This window comes from Dama dama, chromosome 26 (assembly GCF_033118175.1).
Source record: "Dama dama isolate Ldn47 chromosome 26, ASM3311817v1, whole genome shotgun sequence".
NCBI classification, from domain to species: Eukaryota; Metazoa; Chordata; class Mammalia; order Artiodactyla; family Cervidae; genus Dama; species Dama dama.
The window spans coordinates 38,250,685-38,265,185 of NC_083706.1; the positions used below are offsets into that span (position 1 = coordinate 38,250,685).

Sequence of the window (14,501 nt, forward strand, 5' to 3'; positions counted from 1 at the left end):
AGAGAAAATACTTACCTTCAAAATCTTTTATACAACTTGTAATTCTAATGAATTAAATCATTTACTAGTATTGGGTATATCGCTATATGAATAGAGTAACTCTGCATATACCCTTGATTTTTTCAGGGGCAGGTCTGATTTCTTTGCACGCTTCAATTTTTTTTAAATTTATTTCCCAAAAGTACCAGTTCCTAAATCTTCAAAAGTCCTGGGTTACTTTTGTGTTTAAGGATTATCTTATTCTCAGAAATGATGAAATCAGGAATAATGGGCTTTGAATATTTTAAAGGATCCCAACTATGCTAGCACAGTAGGTACATTCTGGCAATGATATTCAAAGGCACATAATGGGCTGAGAGTTTCCAAAGCAACAATTGTACGCAATCATTCGAAGTCTATGGTATATTTGACATTGGGCTGTATTTGACCACTACTTGTATTGTGTGTTTAGCACAATAGGGGAGCTACTGAGCTAGTGTAAAATATCTCTAATGAGATTCTTTCTAAGTGATCTTTAATATAGATGGAAATAAATTTGACATGTTACAAGGAAAGTAGGCCAATTAGTGATAAGGCTTAACAGCTTAAGGGAGAGAGCCAGTATATATTTACTTACACTTGACAGAATGAAGAGGAAAGCAAAACATCATCTCAAAAGAACCTTTATTTTTTTTAATTAAATCTTCCTTTTACAAAATGAGTTTTTAGGGTTTTTGAACTTCCTAAATGAGGTAATTTTACCACGGTTTTAATGGATAAAAAACTGCTAATTTCTTTTTATCTGTAAAGTTGTATCAACATTGAGTAAAACAGAGGTATAATAATACACTAATTTATACCTTGATTTTTTTAAATTAATATTGTGAAAAATTGCCCCTTTTCCCTGATAACTATCATAGTCATCCTTTTCATATTTTCCTTACATGCTACTTAGAACCACCCCTTTACAACATATGTATTATCAGACTTTCTTTTCCAGCAAGATGGTGGATTCCAATTTGTAAAAATAATAACACCTGGAAACACATACATAAAGAAATAAAAATGTTCAGGATCCAGAAATAAGAAGGGAACTGAAAATCTGAATGACAGCTGGATTGCCAGGGAAATCTTATCAGTTTATGAAAGCGGAAACTTTTATTTAAAAAGATGTAGGGTAAGATCTTGATCCCCAGAGGAAAGGAAATGCTCTCACCTTAGATAAAGGCATGGCTTTCCAGTTTAATCCTCTGTAAAAAGGTGAATGAGAAAATCCACCCAAGCACAGAGAAACTGATCTAGAGAACTAGTATTGATTACTAACTTTAACTAACATAAAGAATGAGTTCATCTGCATCATCCCAAATTGCAGATGGCGACTGCAGCCATGACATTAAAAGACGCTTGCTCCTTTGGAGAAAAGCTATGACAAAACTAGGTAGTTTATTAAAAAGCAGAGATATCACTTTGCTGACAAAGGTCTGTCTAGTCAAAACTACGGTTTTTCCAGTAGTAATGTACAGATGTGAGAGTTGGACCATAAAGAAGGCTGAATGCCAAGGAATTGATGCTTTCAAATTGCTGTGCTGGGGAAGACTCTTGAGAGTCCCTTGGATTGCAAGGAGATCAAACCAGTTAATCCTAAAGGAAATCAGTCCTGAATACTCATTGGAAGGACTGATGCTGAAGCTAAAGCTCCAATACCCTGGCCACCTTATGTGAAGAGCCGACTCACTGGAAAAAACCCTGATGCTGGGAAAGATTGAGGGCAAGATGAGAAGTGGGCAATGGAGTATGAGATGGTTGGATGGCATCATCAACTCGATGGACATGAGGCTGAGAAAACTCCAGGAGACAGTGAGGACAGGGAAGCCTGGTGTGCTGCAGTCCATGGGGGTGCAGATTTGGATATGACTTAGCGATTGAACAACAACCACACTTCCTGACTGCTTTTCTCCGTTTTCTGTTTTTTCTTCTTCTCTTTGTACATGGAGTACAGGGGCAGATATACAGATGCAGTAATTGATAGAATATTGGTTGTCCTAAGGAAATGATAAGGTGTGCAAAGCTTTGTCAAAAGGGCAGCCATCACAGTCTTGCTTATAATTGGGAATAATTTAAAAATTAAAAGCCTCAAATTTCCAAATAAAGAAAGTTAGTTAAATGAAAGACAATGTATCATACAATGGAATATTATGCAATCATTAAATTAGTATTTAGATACGTAAACACTTATTTGCATGGAAACTATCAACAGTATACTGATAAGTGGAAAAAAGCAATCTATAAAAGAGAACATGATGAATAATGTCATTTTTAAAGAAAGATGTATATCCTTGTACATTAATCTGAGGGAATGAATACTTTTTAATGATGTGGTTTCTAGAATGATGTGAGTATGCTTTTCTTATTTATCTGATTTGTGTTTCTAAATTTTCTCTTAAAATGATCACCATAGTGGACTTTTTATATTGGGAAAAATCCAAATTGTAGTTGCACTCTTCTTCAGAAAACTATTACTATAACTAATGTATTACTATTACACAAGTAAAGGATTTTTTGGGGGTGTGAATTATGTATAAAAATTCCCTGATGGCTCAGTCAATAAAGAATCTGCCTGTCAATGCAAGAGACCTAGGTTCGATCCCTGGGTTGGGAAGCTTACCTGGAGAAGGAAATGGCAACCCACTCCAGTATTCTTGCCTGGGAAATCCCATGGACAGAGGAGCCTGGTGGGCTATAGTCCGTGGGATTGCAAGAGTCAGACATGACTTAGCAACTAAACCATCACCATTCCCCTTCATTGTTGTTCCCCTTCTATGTTGATGATGAATGTCCTGCCTCAGAAAGTAAGGACTTGTTGTTCAGTTGCTAAGTTGTATCTGACTCTGCAACCCCATGGACTGCAGCACACCAGGCTCCCCTGTCCTTCTCTATCTCCTAGAGTTTGCTCAAATTCATGTTTATTGAGTCAGTGATGCTATAGAGGAGCTAATGCTCAAAATTTGCTTACAGAATAATCTCTTTGTGGTATTTCAGTCTTTAAACCCTTAACATGTGGAAGTTGTCTATCTACAGGTATGACTGTATTGAGAAATATGTTTGTTATGTTTGCTAAGAAGATAATTAAATTTATTTCATGAAATTATCTAGTATTTTAACCTCAGAGATTTGAATTCAAACCACCTCCCCTCTCTGTCCCTAGTCAGTACCCTTTTGGCAGTAATGTACAACCGTCTGAACAAAAGAAGGGGAAATTTCCGATCTGGCCAGAATGGAGCGAAGCTGACATCAATGCCGAGAAGTGGGATGCGGGGAAAGGAGCAAAAGAAAAGGACAAGATGGGGAAGAGCCCTGTACTTGTGAGTAGGCTTGAATGTGGTTGGACTTCAGTTTGGTTTTTGATTGTAAGTGGAATGGGACTTGTTAACATGTGCACGTGCTCACTCTTCTCCACAACCTCAATTAAAAAGAGAAATCTTGTCTTTGTCCACCTTGACTCCCCTCATCCTACCTTGTCTCTCCAGGTCTTTAGTCCTGAGCTTTGGTGAATTGCATTTAAGGAAATGGGAGAAGAGGAATGACCAAAAATTCATAAGAATGAAAGGGATAGAATAAGCTAGCTAATAGATTTCGAGAGACTTCGGAACCAGGTATTTAGAGATGTTGGTTTAGGAAATGAGAAGCCCCCATGAAATTGTGAGCTGTTATTTAGAGATTATAGGGAAGATAAATTTTTAAGAGATGTTACGAGGTAAGAATTGAATCCCCCTTATATCTGTACCCCAAGATATTCCGGTAAAAATCTCAGTCACTCTTCATTTACCTGTGAATTTTTTTTAAATGTGGATCATTTTTAAAGTCTTTATTGATTTTGTTTCAGTATTGATTCTGTTTTATTTTTTGCTTTTTTTGTTTTTTGGCCATGAGATGTGGGATCTTAGCTCCCCAACCAGGGATCGAACCTGTACCCCGTGCATTAGAAAGCAGTGTCTTAACCCCTGACCACCAGTAAAGTTCCTACTTGTGGCTTTTAAACATGGTGTGTCCCTGAGATTGGATCTGAGAATTGAGTTACTATATTTTCCAGTTAAATTGCTTACTTAAAAATATTTATTGCTTGTAGACTTTTGGATAGCAGCCATCCTGACTGGCGTGTAATGGTACCTCATTGTGGTTTTGATTTGCATTTCTCTGATAATGAGTGATGTTGAGCATCTTTTCATGTGTTTGTTAGCCATCTGCATGTCTTCTTTGGAGAAATGTCTGTTTAGATCTTTGGCCCATTTTTTGATTGATCAAAACCCACTACAATATTGTAAAGTAATTAGCCTCCAACTAATAAAAATAAATGGGGAAAAAAAAGATCCCATACACTGAAAAAAAAATAAAAGAAAATAGGGTAAAAATATCAAAAAAATATATTTATTTCTAAAATCCTCTTTGTAGAAAATACTAGTCTGGGTTTCATTTTAAGTATGGCCCATTTATTTGAAGCAGTAGTTCATTCAGCAGAAGTACTTTTAGAACACAGTACAATTTTCAAAACACAAAATTGACATAATGGCTAGGTTGAATTCTATTGTCTTTATTTGCAAAGAACTCTCAGAAATGTTACTTATTAGCATTTACATTTTGTTCACAAAGTGCAAAATCACAAACTGCATGATTCATATCAGTAATTTGTTTACACAAAAGGCAGTAAATATAATTAACTTCTGACATTGTTAGTATTTGAACAATTTCAAACAACAATATGTGAGATAATGTATTTTTTGTACCATACCTAAGGTAATTATGAAATGTTTAGATGCAAAGGACTTTTGAACTCTCTGGGTTCAAATGAAAATGGTCATGTTTTACATATTTTAATAGAAATTCAGATCTGATAGGGATTGTTTGGGAATTTTCATCAGCAAGATAGATTTTGCAAATTCTCAGTTGAACAGCTGAGCACTGGGGAAGATTCAGAGATAAGTCACTCCAAATTATAAAGAAGCAATGGGGAAGAGAAGAACAGAGCACCTGAAAACTCTGAAATAGGGAATGAGATACAAAATAATATTTTAAGGACTTTACAATACAAGCATGCTTTTATCAGATGATTATGAAAAATTCTTGCAGATCTCTAGAAGGCCAGCTATAAAATTCTGGAAATTTTCAATGTTATTGAAACAAGGGTAAGTCTATTGAAAGAAAATTTATCAGAAGAAAACCACTGAGACTGAAGTGGTAATAAGTGTGCTGGTCACTTGATGTTCATTTTATTTGGGGGTGACACATAGGACTATTGCTAGATGCTGTGTGAAACTGCATGCTTTGGGAAGCACTCCCCTCATACTACTGCTGTGAATAGAGGCTATTCCACTGGAACTTGACATTTCAGAACCTAGCCAATACCCCACTCTTCCAATGCAACTTTCAGAAGGTAGGAAAACACAGCTCAAATCCTGGTTGTTATGACAATGCAAAGCGGTGCCATTTGAGATAGAACCCTGCTTCCCACCCCCAGTTCTGTTCCACAAGCTCAGCATTCATGGCTCCGGGATAAACAATTTCTCCACTGGAGGGAGTCATGGACACTCCAAGTCTTGTGACTGCATTTTATGATATGGTGGCACATAAACTCATTCCAGTCCCAAAGAAAGGCAATGCCGAAGAAAACTACCGCACAATTGCACTCATCTCACATGCTAGTAAAGTAATGCTCAAAATTCTCCAAGCCAGGCTTCAGCAATACGTGAACCGAGAACTTCCAGATGTTCAGGCTGGTTTTAGAAAAGGCAGAGGAACCAGACATCAAATTGCCAACATCTGCTGGATCATTGAAAAACCAAGAGAGTTCCAGAAAAACATCTATTTCTGCTTTATTGACTATGCCAAGCCTTTGACTGTGTGGATCACAGTAAACTGTGCAAAATTCTGAAAGAGATGGGAATACCAGACCACCTGACCTGCCTCTTGAGAAACCTGTATGCAGGTCAGGAAGCAACAGTTAGAACTGGACATGAACAACAGACTGGTTCCAAATTGGAAAAGGAGTACGTCAAGGCTGTATATTGTCACCCTGCTTATTTAACTTATATGTAGAGTACATCATGAGAAACGCTGGGCTGGATGAAGCACAAGCTGGAATCAAGATTGCTGGGAGAAATATCAATAACCTCAGATATGCAGATGACACCACCCTTATGGCAGAAAGTGAAGAAGAACTAAAGATCCTCTTGATGAAAGTGAAAGACGAGAATGAAAAAGTTGGCTTAAAGCTCCATTCAGAAAATTAAGATCATGGCATCTGCTTCCATCACTTCATGGCAATTAGATGGGGAAACAGTGGAAACAGTGGCTGATTTTATGTTTTTGGGCTCCAAAATCACTGCATATGGTGATTACAGCAATGAAATTAAAAGACACTTATTTCTTGGAAGGAAAGTTATGACCAACCTAGATAGCATATTAAAAGCAGAGACATTACTTTGCCAACAAAGGTCTGTCTAGTCAAGGCTATGGTTTTTCCAGTAGTCATGTATGGATGTGCGAGTTGGACTATAAAGAAAGCTGAGCATGGAAGAATTGATGCTTTTGAACTGTGGTGTTGGAGAAGACTCTTGAGAGTCCCTTGGACTGCAAGGAGATCCAACCAGTTCATCCTAAAGAAGATCAGTCCTGGGTGTTCATTGGGACTGATGTTGAAACTGAAACTGAAGCTGAAACTCCAATACTTTGGCCACTTGATGTGAAGAGCTGACTCATTGGAAAAGACCTTGATGCTGGGACAGATTGAAGGCAGGAGGAGAAGGGGATGACAGAGGATGAGATGGTTGGATGGCATCACTGACTCGATGGACATGAGTTTGGGTAAACTCCGGGAGTTGGTTATGGACAGGGAGGCCTGGCATGCTGTGGTTCATGGGATTGCAAAGAGTCGGACACGACTGAGCGACTGAACTGAACTGAACTGAGATGACCATTTCCTGTAAGTCCATGGTTAGGTCTCAATTCCTCACCTAAGTGATTGGAAGGAAAGGATATGGTGAGTGAACAAAATGGAGAATTGTATGATAAAGTACAGCAAGGTAGATGTAAGAAATATACCTAAAGCAACATGACAAGAAAAGAGTACCATTAACAATAGGAGAGGCTCAAATCCTGGAGAAAAGGGAATCACAATGAGATGAGCCCCATTGATTTCTCCCTCAAAGTCATGTATTAATTCAAGATATGGAAAGTAGAAACCATGAAGACAGTAGTGGCCTGGAGCTTGTGTCAGTTTTTCTGGGTTGAAGTGAAGAAGGATATTTTCTGAAGCTGCCAAAGCAGACCTTGAACCCAGATCCCAGGGGTAACTATGGAGAAGTGATCTGAAAATTTTGCATACAATTTTATCTTGAGACATCTATGTACCTCATAAGCTATGTATGTGAAGCTTTTGCTGCAGAGCAAATGATTAAAAAAACAGCAGTCTGGAAGCTAAACAACTGAGACAAAATTTCATAATGATAGCTAGAGATTGGAATTTCTATTGCACCAAGTGAGCTTGATAAGCACTCCAGACTTTCCATTAGTGTCCCAACATGGCTACAGCATTCCGTAATGAGTAAGGATGAGCAAAAGTACATCAGCCCTCCCAAATCCTAAGACCCAGTGTTGACACGGTCAAATTCATCTTGCACTCTGACTGTCAGAAGGGAATAAAATCCTCCTCTTGGGAGGAAGACATCACCATTTAGAACTTGTATATATTTTTATATCCAGTATATAGTGTACACTCAAAATTTCCCAGACAGGTAGAAAAACAGAACCAAGTTTCTAAAAATCAAGAGACTAAAAAGCAAGTGGAAAAAAACAGATAATAGAAACAGATTTAGAAGGAACTCAGAATTTTCAGATAGGGTACTTTAAAATTTCTAAGTTAATCATTTTAGGGGAAAAAAAGCAATGTAAGGGAACCCCAGAAGTCTAGTACTTCTCTTGGAAAAACATCAGTCTATCTTTAAAACTCATTCTTATATCATTTTGACTAGATGTCGGAGTTGCCTTTGTCTTCATTTGAATTATTCCAGTATGTTAAATGTGACAATAAACCATATGCTTCAGATACACAGAAATGTATTAGGTTTAACTCTCAGACAATGTCCTCAAATATAACCTATTTCTCAAGCCACATGAGTGTTAGGGCAAACATATAATGAAAACCAAAACAGTATTTATTTGATCCGTCCCCATTAACTGAGGGGAAATTTAATCTCTGCCCCCACCACAAATAGATTATGTTGCTTTAGCATCTTGTTTGTACTCCTAGAAATTTTCATATCTTTATTTCTCATAAAAATCTCAATAAATCTTTATCTCTCATAAAGATCTCCCATCACCCACCACCTCATGAGCCCTGAGAATTTTCACACAGCAGTTACTTGAAATCTCTCTAACTTACTAGCCTGCTTGCGTTTGGGCACCATTCTTTCTCCAGAATTCACCAATTGATCCATAGTTGGGGGGTCAAAAACTAATGAATTAATTGCCTTATTGTGCATTTGTTCCAGAAAAATTGAAACTTAGGTTCACACAAAAAACAATAACCTGTACACAATGTTCATTGCAGCTTTATTAGTAACAACCTGAAACTGGAAACAGCTCAGATGTCTTTCAATGGGCAGATGGTAAATGAACAAATATCTGTAGCATGAAATATTACTCGGCAATAAACCACCAACTATTAACACATGCAAAAACTTGAATGGATTGAATCTCCAGAGAGTTAGGCAGAGAAATAAAATAAATCCAAAGGGTTACGGACTATCTGATTCTATTCACATAACATTACTGAAATAACAAAATTATAAAAGTCAAGACTAAACTAGCAATTGCCAAGTGGTATGGATTAAACACAGACTGGGGAGTCGGAGGGTGCCTGTGGCTATACAAAGCCATAACAAGGCTCCTTGTTCTGATGGAGCTGTTCTGTAATCTTGTCTGTGTCAATGTCAATATCCTGATTGTGTACTGCAGTTTTTTAAGGTGTAGATGGAGAACCAAGGAACTCTCTGTATCATTATGAATCATGATTACACCAAAATAACAAGTTTAATTTAAATGATTAATAAATCAAAGTCAGGTCAAAGGTACAAATTTTATTTACATGTAATCCTTTTTATGATTCTAACCATTGAAAAATAAGTAAATATTTTTTAAATCTTCTTTACTTAGATTAAAAAACAATATTTTCAGTGGAAAATATGGCCTTACTAGCCCATTCAAAATTATCTCCCTACCATAACTAATTCACACTCCAAGGCAGCTCATGCTTGTTTGGACTACTTCCTCTGCAATCAAAATGCTATGTAATAACCAAGGTTTCATTAATTAATTACAGCAATGTTAATACAATATTCTCTAAGTACTTTATCAACTAGCTCTGAGAACAGTCACACAAATTCCTCTATAAATGCTTCTTTATTGTTCAGGTTCATTTGATATATTCATTTTTATTGGGATAGAGTTGTTTTTATTTTAATAAAACTATGTAGAGAAAAAACTTAACACATTTTTTTATGTAGCATTTTTTTGAAGACCCTGAAGGAAAAATTGAGTTACCATCATCATTGAAAATTTATTCCTGGAAACGCCCACAGGATTTTATAATCAATCGGGTAAGAGATAATTTTACTATTAAACAAAATTTGCATTAGCTATGAGATATAATATCCTAGTTTTGGAAATTTGCATTTTAAAAACAATAAGGGAGTTTTCCTGTGGTATCTAGCAAGAAAAGATAATTACTTTTGGAATTTAAATTAGAAATAAGTATGTATCAATATAGTTTGTACTGGTTTTCAAAAGAATATTGACATTTTGTTTAAGGCCTCAAGTTTCCTTCTTCTCTACATAATGTCAAATTATAACCTAAAATGTTGCACAAAGTTTTTCCTTAAATCCTGACACACTTTCTCCTCTCTGCTTCTTATTTTATGTAAAGGTCTTCTTAGGTTAGAGTTCATTAGCATTAATTTTCCAGTCCAAGAGAATAGCACTTGGATTTCTCTCTTCCAGGAATTTTTGAAGCATTTTCCAAGAGCCACTTGCATATCTGAACTCCATTTGAATTATACTGATGTGGACATCACCCAAGAAAACTTCATTTTAAATAGTGCTTATATACATTAAAGCTTTAAGACACATTGATCTATCTTCCTAATTAATAGCTATGTTAGTTTGAATATATTTGGTATTTTTAAGGGCTTAATTATCACTAATGTCTTTTTTCCCTTCTTGAATCTCCCCACTTTCATTTAATGCATAGAAAACTAGTAGGCTAAATTAGGTACTTAATACTAGTCAAAAGATTAAAATGGAGTGGATTCTTCTGTGATTATGGAATTCATTGCATCTGTTTCTATGCAAAGTGATTTTATTTCTAAGCGTTTTAGAAGCACTGCTACCAATGAAGAAAATACAATTTATCCATCATATTTTCAATTATTGTTATTAGTTAAGAAAGTCAGAAACACTAAATCTGAAATATTTATTAAAATAAGAAAATAACAAAGTACATCTTTGTCCATCAGAGTACTTTTTCAATGCCTGTCTGTAAAACACTTTAAATAAAATAAATCAAATTTATACAAACCTTATTTTTAAATTAGTTATATTGTTAGGTGACTTTGAAATGAAGAATGCAAATTCTGTGATGTTAATACAATTCACTTAATACATATGTATTATTAATAATACTCAGGCTCTACTTACTCTAAGTACAGAATTTACATTCCAAGCAAATGGAGAATATAAATTCCATAAAGTGAGAGTGTTGTAAGTTTGGATAAGTAGGAAAGTTTTCTACCTTTTTATCTTTTTAGCATACCTTAGGTCTGAGAGAAAAATACTGGTACTGGTACTAAAAATAAATGTATTCTTTGTTGACAATGACACTTCCACCTTATTGAAATACTGTCCTCCATCTCCTTACCTCTCTCCCTTTGCACTGACCCCTTCTCTTGGTCTGTCATGCTGGGAGTGGACCAGAACAACCAGAACTGAAAGTCCAGACAAGCAGTAAAGTTTTAGAATAGTGCTGGCCAAGTTTTATTGGCTGAGTCCACAGTGATAAACACATTTGATTTTGAGACATTAAATATGGACAAGAAAAGGTGAAAGTGTTAGTCACCCAGCTGTGTCCAACCCTTTGGGATCCCATGGACTGTAGCCCATTAGGCTCCTCTGTCCATGGGATTCTCCAGGCAAGAATACTGGAGTGGGGTGCCATTCCCTTCTCCAGGAGATCTTTCTGACCCAGGGATCGAACCTGGGTCTCCTGTGTTGCTGGCAGATTCTTTACCACCTGAGCCAATAAATATGGACATACATAAAGTTTAGACAAAAATATTGTAAAACAATAATGACCTTTCTATATAAAATTTACTGAATATATATTGTTGTTTAGTCACCAAGTCATATCTGACTCTTTGCGTCCTCATGGACTGTAGCCTGCCAGGCTCATCTGTTCATGGGATTTCCCAGACAAGGATACTGGAGTAGGTTGCCATTTCCGACCCAGGGATCGAACTGATATCTCCTGTGTCTCCTGCATTGGCAGGTAGATTCTTTACTGCTGAGTCGCCAGAGAAGCCACTGAAAATATATATATATGCATATATATATATATATATATGTTCTTGACACCTTATATGTATGTAATTTTATAAATTGTGCTTGTAAGTTATGAACTTAAGAATCAATTCTGGCCTTCAGGGTAGTTGTAGGTAAATTTCTCTCAGACATTTGAAAGTACTTTATTGAGTTTTCAAGGTACTAGTTATACAGATGATTGAGTTTCTATAAAAATCTACTTTGCTAATCAAAGTCATTTTCATGTTAATTTGGTATGTTAAATATATAAAGTTGATATTAATTGTAACTAATTTAAAAAATTTGCTACATGTCATATTTTTCCCTATTATCTTTTTCCTTTACTGATCTTAATATGTAAAAGCAACTTTAGATATATACAAATTAAATAATGACCGCAAAATTAACTTTAAAATTTATTACAAGATTTGAAGTCAAACAAGATTTTTAAAAGCTATCTCAGTTAATATTTTTCATCTAAGATGAAGCGATTTTTCTAGCTACCAGATGTTAAGTAAGCTTCAGGTTTAACTTGAAGGGTTTATTTAAATTTCAAATCAGGTTTTAAACTCTGTGTGTGTGTATGCATGCTAAATTTATCTGCATATGTTACATCTTACAACATTTTATTATGTTAAAATACTGTACTTTATAGGTATTACATTATTAAATTAATGTCACAGCTCTATCAGAGATTATCTTATAGAATAATATGTTTATTTTTTTATTTCTTCCAATTCCTCTGTGAGAAACGAAATCAAATTTGGCCTGTATGTAGGCCAAACTGTATCAGTAAACTAAATTTCCTTTATTTTTCCCAAGGAGCAACATCTCTCTCTATATATTTTTATTTCAGGCTCCAGTGGTTGTGAAAAATGAAATCCTGTTTGACTTGTTTTCAGCCAATGAGCATTTACTCTGCAGTGAGGTAGGTTGGGGAAGTATGAACCAAAAAGCTCCTTGAAGAATGCCTTCTGGACCTGCTTAAACAACTCCCGGGTGGTCAATTTCAGTGCTCTTGCTCACCTTTAAATTTTAGTATAACTGAATATTTCATATCCAGACACTCAAAGAGGAACAGAAGCTCTTTAATTGAGTTTAGCAAGAGAGTCAGTGGAGGAGATGTTAATAGTAGCACTGCTTGTGCCATGGACCAGGGTAGTCAGGTTCTTACCATCTGGGCATTTCTCTTCTGGATCCATGTACCTAGCAATTAACATAAAGTTGTTGCCAGTCTGAGCCTACATCATGCCCAAGAGTAGGGTGTCTGGTGGTGTTTGACCTGCCAATGTGGAGGAATCAGGAGATTCAGTTCAAATGTAACACCTCACCTATGCAAGACACATTTTCAGCGCAGCAGTCCTACAGCCTGTGGGAATTCACCTTCTCCCTCTCCACCCTGGGTTCTATCCATCATAAGTAGACCTGTTCCCCTTCCCTGAGGTAGTTAGATCAGAAACAGGGATTTTTTTTTTTCATTCTTTTCTCCAAAGACCCAATCATAGGGGTGTAGTTATTATTGATTCAAACATTTTGTCTTTCTTATCTTTAACATCTTGGCCAATACTAAAATCAAAATATTAGTTTTTTCAGTCAGGTTGTACTGAGTAGTATAAAATTATCTCTGAATTGTTTTATATTTTATGAATTCTAAAGACTTTAGCATATTTTCCATGGACGTGTAAAATGTTTTACTTATTTATTTTTATTGAAACGTAGTTGATTTACAATGTTGTCTTAATTTCTGTTGTACAGCAAAGTGATTCAATTCTACATGTATACATATATATTATATATGCATCCTTTTGTATATTTTTTCTGTATGGTTTATCACAGGATATTAAATATAGTTCACTGTGCTATACAGTAAGACCTTGTTATTTATCCATTATATACATAATAGTTTGCATCTGCTGATCCCAAACACCCAGTCCCATTTCTCCCCCACTTTCTTTCTTGGCAACCACAAGACTGTCTCTGTGTCTATCAGTCTATTTCTGTTTTGTAGATAGGTTCATTTGTATCATAGTTTGGATTCCACAAAGGAAGTATAAAATAATTCTATAGTAAAATCTCCAGGTACATAGAAGGATATCTGATTTGCCTTTTTCAACTTAACATACCTTTAAGAAGCTTTCTAGATAACCAAATTAAGAAAAATATAAATCTTATGACTTCAGACTGAAGTATTGAATCTCCTTACAAACCAGGAAGTGAAACATACTCTGAAGTTCAACTCTTCACTGTGCCTTGCTGCCTGGCGAAAACCTTGCAGGAGAGAGTTTTACTGGGAGCACTGCTGTATCTGCTGATGAACACATGAATATGGGACTTAGAGTGTATTCAAGTGTGTGCCCAGTTTTACTTCTTCCTCATGTCTCATTGCTTGTCTAATTGATCTTATTGACATAGAAGGATCATTTTCTTCTCAAATTCTCACATTTACAGAATAGCAGCTCAGTAAGTTGGCGCTAGTGGTAAAGAACTCGTCTACCAATGCAAGAGACTTAAAAGACTTGGGTTTGATACCTGAGCTGGGAAGATCCCCTGGAGGAGGGCATGACGACCCACTCCAGTATTCTTGCCTGGAGAATCCCATGAACAAAGGAGCCTGGTGAACTGCAGTCCATGGGCTCACAAAGAGTTGGACACTACTGAGTAACTAATGCGTTCTCTTTCACAGCTTAATCTTTTATAACAATTCCAAAATAAAGCCATCATTGCTCTCAGAAGCATTCAGCCTTCCTCTCTTCTCTCTCCTTTTCTGTCTCACACACACACACACACAGCTAAAATGGTGGTCAGTGTCAAATCACCGACTATTTACCTGAAATACAGCTCTTAGCCGAGGGTTTTTAGCTTGTATTATGACTATATTTTCTGAGAACAAAAGCAAG

General features: G+C 36.0%; 1 protein-coding gene across 1 annotated transcript in view; it reads left to right on the forward strand.

The window, feature by feature from the left end:
• ADGB (androglobin) overlaps positions 1–14,501 on the forward strand; it is a 181,338-nt gene that overhangs the window by 20,974 nt on the left and 145,863 nt on the right. Inside the window, exons 2-4 of the mRNA XM_061130178.1 lie at positions 3,185–3,341; positions 9,537–9,629; positions 12,461–12,532. Of these exons, the coding sequence (XP_060986161.1) occupies positions 3,185–3,341; positions 9,537–9,629; positions 12,461–12,532 (322 nt within the window). The remainder of the gene's footprint in view (positions 1–3,184; positions 3,342–9,536; positions 9,630–12,460; positions 12,533–14,501) is intronic.